At 45.4% G+C, this 6,327-nt stretch overlaps 1 protein-coding gene across 1 annotated transcript in view; it reads left to right on the top strand.

Annotated features, from left to right (window-relative positions):
- ADCY2 (adenylate cyclase 2 (brain)) overlaps nucleotides 1–6,327 on the top strand; it is a 200,078-nt gene that overhangs the window by 189,316 nt on the left and 4,435 nt on the right. The window contains exon 22 of the mRNA XM_015409355.1: nucleotides 615–729. Coding sequence (XP_015264841.1) covers nucleotides 615–729 — 115 coding nt within the window. The remainder of the gene's footprint in view (nucleotides 1–614; nucleotides 730–6,327) is intronic.

Here is a 6,327-nt window from a genome sequence, read left to right as displayed (position 1 = left end):
GGGGCGGCGTTGCAGAGCGTCTCCTGCGCATGCGCAGGAGACGCTCTTGCACTTTCGGGGGGATTTAAACATCCCCCCGAAATTTTTTAAAACTTTTTGTATTTTTGTGCACACGTGGGGACTGGCCCACGTGTGCACAAACCTCCCCTGGCCCCCCAGCTGCCCCCTCCGTACTGATTTAAGTATCCGCACGGAGGGGGCAAGTTGGCTATTAGATATATAGATATATCTTTGCTATTATACCAAGTTCCTTTTTCTTTGTATGTATTCCTATTGGAAATATGTTGATATATATTAGTCGGTGCAGGCTGAAATATAACTGAAGAAACTTCTGTATATTAAGTTTAATTCTTTGTTGATGATGTATTTCTGACAAAAATAAAATAAAAATATCTTTTTTAAAAAAGTATGCACAGAATTGCAGGTTTAGGATTACAGCTTTCTGGAAGGTGCTGTTTACATTTTAAGTCTCCCTTTCCCCAGCAAGGTTGCAGTAGGTTGCAATATTCATGTAGAGTTTCTCAGAGAACAGATTTGGCAAATATATTTTGAAATCTCAGTTACCTTACTGGTTTTGCCTCTGTGTTTCTCTGTGTGTGAATGTGTATATTCAGGAGACGGAACGGCAGTACATGCACATTGGAACTCTGGTGGAGTTTGCATTCGCCCTTGGAGCAAAACTGGATGTCATAAATAAGCATTCCTTCAATGACTTCAAGCTTCGAGTGGGTAAGTGGCACGAAACTCTCATCATTATAGGGGAGACAATATTTTTTTTTAAAAAAAAAAATACTGTATTACCAATTCCAGTGCACTTTGGTTATTCCAGTATCCAGCATTAGTACAAAGATATCTAATCTAAAAGAAGTCAATCCTAAAAGAAATCAACCCTGACTGTTCCCTGAAAGGCCAAATAATGAAACTGAAGCTCAAATACTTTGGCCACCCAATGAGAAGGGAGCACTCACTGGAGAAGACCCTGATGCTGGGAAAGATTGAAGGTCAAAGAAGACGGGGACGGCGAACATGACATTGAGCCAACTTCAGAGAACGGCGGAAGACCGGAAGGCCTGGCGTAAACTGGTCCATGGGGTCGCGAAGGACTTGTCGACTGAACAACAAAAATCTAAACCCCCCCCCCCGACAAATGCAGCACACCTCAACAGGAGGATTCAGGAGGTCTCATTACAACATCAAGGTACAGAGGAGAATAACATACCTTAAAACTACACAGAGGCTCAGAGTGATTAGTTAATGGCAGTGTTCCCTCTAAGCGGAGTGAGTGTGACCTAGCTCACAGTTTTTTAACCTCCGGCTCACACATTTTTGTCTTAGCTCAGGAAGGAGTGCTCCAGAGCAAACTAACTTCCGCAGTAACCAAATTGCTCACTCACAACTGTAATGCCAGCAGCTCACAAGATAGAATTTTTGCTCACAGGACCCCACAGCTTAGTGGGAGCATTGGTTAGTAGGGTCTATATCTACCCAGCTTTCTGTTAGAGTAAGCAACATCTGCAAGAAGCATCCTTCAAGGGGCGGCAAGAGGAAAGGCTGGTCAGATGGGACAGTGGAGTCGAGTGCCTTCCTTTCCTGGTAAGCGTCATTCCTTGTCTGTCTCCAGCAGTGTCCCCCTCTAAGCTGAGTTAGTGTGAGCTAGCTCACAGGTTTTTAGCCTCTGGCTCAGACATTTCTGTCTTCGCTCAGGAAGGATGGGGCTCCAGAGCCAACTAATTTATGCAGTAGTCAAATGGCTCGCTCACAACTTTAATGCCAGTAGCTCACAAAGTAGGATTTTTGCTCACAGGACTCCACAGCTTAGAGGGAACATTGGTCTCCAGACTGCTACTCTTAGGATAATCTTCTTCTTAGAAGTTCCACACAACACAACTCTCAGCTGGTGATAGAGCTAGAATGTTATTCCCACACTTGAATTCGTTTGTGTGGCTCTGTTGCACAATCACTCTGCCAGCACTAACCCACCCAGTTTCACCCGTTCAAAGTTCCCTCCTTTACTACAGCTCCTCTCTCACATGGCTGTTGTCTGTGCAGATCCCATGAACCCAGCATAACATTTCTGGGTCCTATGGGACCCTTCCTCCCTCATTCATCAGCAGAAAAGTTAGTTGAATCCAATTCTAGTAGTAGTTAAGAAGGTTACAGGAGAGTTTCTAGAAGTATATTACAAGCTACTGGCCCACTGGATTTTTTTAGGAGTTATTCTCCTGTGCCTGTATAAGTGTCTGCTTGTATATGATTGATGAAATATGTTATATTGTAAGCTTAGTCACCTTAGACTGATGTAAATTGATTCAAATTATAAAGTTTTTCTGTAAAGCTCAACTTAGCTTGAAACCAGTGAATCCACAACCTCATTCCAAACATTAATCATTTTATTGGTGTATAAATTACATTAATTTTTTTGCACGCCATTTATTCTTCCTCTTTTTTGGTTTTCATCATACACACCGTGGTCCTGCTTCTTGTTTGCTAATGGGTAAATGGAAAGGCAAAATCCAGAGGAGATTTTATCTTTGGTCTGGATGACAGTCCAAGCCAGAGAAAAATTCTTGGGCCCATAATCCTGATTTTGGAATGAAGGTGAATATTGGTTATGCTGAAAATTATATTCTGAATTGGTTAATTATGAACTTCCATGGTATTATTACTAGTTTATACCATCCAGCACTTTTTTTTAGCAACACAGAAGTATCAATTCTGTTTTGCCACTTCTTTCATTCTCTTTCTTTCAAAAAATAATATTTCTGTATTTATCCAGCAAACTCACATTAAATAAAACCAGGGCTATTTTTGGGCCGGAACGCTCTGGAACGGCGTTCCGGCTGCCTTCTGAGCCAAGGGGGCGGGCACAGGTAGAAAGCCCCGCCCCCTGCTCCCAGCTGGTGCCTGGGAGAGGCCTGAAGACCATCCCCGCAGGCCTCCCTGGACCCGCGCTGAGGTGCTGGGGCCCTGGGGAGGCCTGAAGAGCACCCCTGCAGGCTTCCGCGGACCAGCGTCAAGGTGCTGGGGGCCTCGGGAGGCCCGAAGAGCGCCCCCCACTGGGGCCCTCAGAAGGCCCAAAGAGCATGCCCGCAGGTCTCTGCGGACTCACGCCGAGGCGCTGGGGCCCTTGGAAAGCCCAAAAAGCATCCCTGTACACTTCCGTGGACACACGCCAAGCCGCTGGGGCCCTTGGGAGGCCCAAAGAGCACCCCCGTAGGCCTCTGCAGACCCGCACAGAGGCACTGGGGCCCCCAGGAGGCCCGAAGAGCACACCCAGAGGTCTTCGCGGACTCATGCTGAGGCGCTGGGGCTCTCAGGAGGCCCGAAGAGCACCCCCGTGGGTTTCTGCGAACCCGCGCCAAGGCGCTGGGGCCAGCAGGAGGCTCGAAGACCAGTGCTATTTTGGCAGAGGAATGCATCGGAACTTCTGGCTGCCTTCTGAGCCTGCCCCGCCCCTCCCCACCTTTCCCTGCCCTCGCCAAAAGCGGCAATCCCACTGGGAGCAACACATGTGGTCATGCATGTCCCGTTGCCACTTCTTCCTGTTTGCCCAGCACCCGTGCGTCCCAGCCTGGTGCCTCCTGCCTGGCCCAGAGGGGCAGGGAGGCAAGGCAAGGGGTAGGGCTGGCCCCTGCACTCCCTCACCAGCCCGGCTGTGGCTTGTGGCTTCTCCTTCCTCCGCCCATCCAACTGCCAGGAGCGAAGGTAAGCAGGTGGGAGGGAAGAGGTGATATGTCATGGTCACAGGGCCTGATGAAGAGGGCTTAAACACTCAAAAGTCTGCACGCTGTTTTGTATTGTTGTGATTATTCCTAATAAAAGGTATTGTATAGTGTTTGTTTTTGGAAAGTTGATTCAGGAAGAAGGATTAGAAGGTAAAGAAGAGAAATACTGTAGGCTTGCAGTTTGGGACAGGGCCCAGTCAGAATAGGCATTTCTCTTTCTGTATTCCCAACTTCCCTGGCAGACTGCTAGACCCCTGTCCCTCAAGAGCGTCACTCTGCATCTGTCCCAGGTTCTAAGTTATCTCAGTTTTTGAACAAGTGGGTGCCTCTTATTTCTTATTTGGAGGGAATGAAAAGTGGAGAAATCCCTATCAAATATAGGAAATTGAAAACAAATCAGCCAGTATCATAATGCCCCTGTATAAATCAATGGTGCAACCACATTTGGAGTACTGTATACAGTCCTGGTCACCACACCTTAAAAAGGATATTATAGCATTGGGAAAAGTGCAGAAAAGGGCAACTAGAATGATGAAAAGGTTGGAACACTTTCCCTATGAAGAAAGGTTAAAGCACTTGGGGCTCTTTAGCTTGGAGAAACGATGGCTGAGGGGGTGATATGATTGAGGTTTATAAGACTATGCATGGGATAAAGCAGGTAGAGAAAGAGGTACTTTTCTCCCTTTCTCACAATAGCTAGCAATCCAAAAGAGTCCAGTGGCACCTTTTAGACCAAGGTTTATTCAGGTACAAGCTCTCCCTCCTCTGTGAGGGCAGATCTTTGACCACGCTTCTGGTAAAATGGGGGTGTGGCCTAATATGCTAATGAGATTCTGCTGTTGGGTGTGGCTTATTATGCTAATGAGTTCCTGATGGGCTTTTTCTACAAAAAGAGCCCTGAAAAACCGTGTCATCTTCCACAAATATATGGGACTTTGTTATCAGTAGAAAGCAAAAGAGGGGGATTTTTAAGGTGTTTATCATAATTTCCAAGATTTTAATTTCCTTTTAGTGATGCCAGATTTTCTGCACTGTGAATTTCAGAATCGTGAAGTGTTGAGCAATGAACATATTCATCTTATAAATGTATCTGAAATACGAGATGTTTAATATAAGATTCCTTTGAATTTACTTTGCGTACAGTCTTCTGTCTGTTCAGCCTTCCTGCGGTTTCCCCTCATGTGAATTAATATTGCCACCTTGTGGTGGAAACCTGGTAATATATACATTTGTGTTTTGTGTCTACATATGAAGAGGTAGGATAGTATTTTACATTTCTCGTTTAGTGTTTTCTTCCTAATGCCATTATATTTTCAGACAAAAACCTCTTCCTTTCAGAAAACTGTAGGATCTTGTTGAATAAAACCACTGAAAAGCCTGTGAGGGCATAGGAACAAGAAGGAAACCCATACTTGAATGAACTAGAACAAAGTTTGAGTCCAGTGGCACCTTTAAAACCAAAAAGTTTAATTCTGGGCATAAGCTCTCGTGTGCTGTGTTCTGTTGCTTCAGAGCAACACAGCTACCCACCTGAAAGAAACAATTTGATTCCAGGGCTCTTTTTGTAGAAAAAGCCCAACAGGAACTCATTAGCATAATAGGCCACACCCAACAGCAGACTCATTAGCATATTAGGCCACACCCCTGACAGCACAGCTCATTAGCACATTAGGCCGCACCCCCATGTTACCAGAAGTGTGCTCACCCAGCCACACCCACCTTTTGCTTTTTATTCTGTTTACCTTGTTTGTTGTCAAAACCCAGGGCCTTTTTTTGTAGCAGGGACTCCTTTGCATGTTAGGCCACACACCCCTAATGTAGCCAATCCTAATGAGTTTCTGCTGTTGGGCGTGGCCTATTATGCTAATGAGTTCCTGCTGGGCGTGGCCAGCTTGGGAGCCAGCCGGAACTCCGTTCCTGTGCGTTCCTGCCCAAAAATAGCCCTGATTTTATCCATGGAACTTGATAAGTTACTTTGTGCTCCAACAATACCTTGTGAACAAGACCTAATAGTGAAGACTGTGGAAAGTGCAGAAATGAATAAATGGACTTTGATGCTAAAAGGGCAAATGGAAGAAGATTTCGTCAAACGATGGACTCCTTTTTGCGACTGGATAAGAAAGAAATATAAAGACATGAACTTCTTAATAATGTAATATGAAGAAGCCTTTGTGAACTTTTAAAATTCCACAGTCTATCCTTTTGCAATGTGAAATGATAAGCAGAGAAGATTGATATGCGGAAGACTCATTACTTTTGTTTCCTTTTCCTTCCCTATTCCTATATACCTTAAAAATTTAATGAAGTGTGTGTGTGTATGTATGTGTATGTGTATATATATGGTGACTCAAGTGGTTAAGACGCTGAACTGCAGGCTGTGGTAGGTCGGTAGTTCAGCAGTTCGAGACCCAAGTGTGCCGCATGACGGAGTGAGCTTCCGTCCCTAGTTCCAGCTCCTGCCAACCTAGCAGTTCGAAAGCAAGAAATTGCAAGTAGATAAAGAGGTACCACTTCGGTGGGAAGGTAAAAGCGTTCCGTGCGCCTCGGTGTTTAGTTATGCCGGCCACATGACCATGGAAATGTCTTCGGACAGCGCTGGCTC

Source organism: Gekko japonicus, unplaced genomic scaffold, assembly GCF_001447785.1.
Source record: "Gekko japonicus isolate JY-2015 unplaced genomic scaffold, Gekko_japonicus_V1.1 scaffold707, whole genome shotgun sequence".
In the NCBI taxonomy this organism is placed as follows: Eukaryota; Metazoa; Chordata; class Lepidosauria; order Squamata; family Gekkonidae; genus Gekko; species Gekko japonicus.
This window is presented reverse-complemented; position numbering and strand designations above follow the sequence as displayed.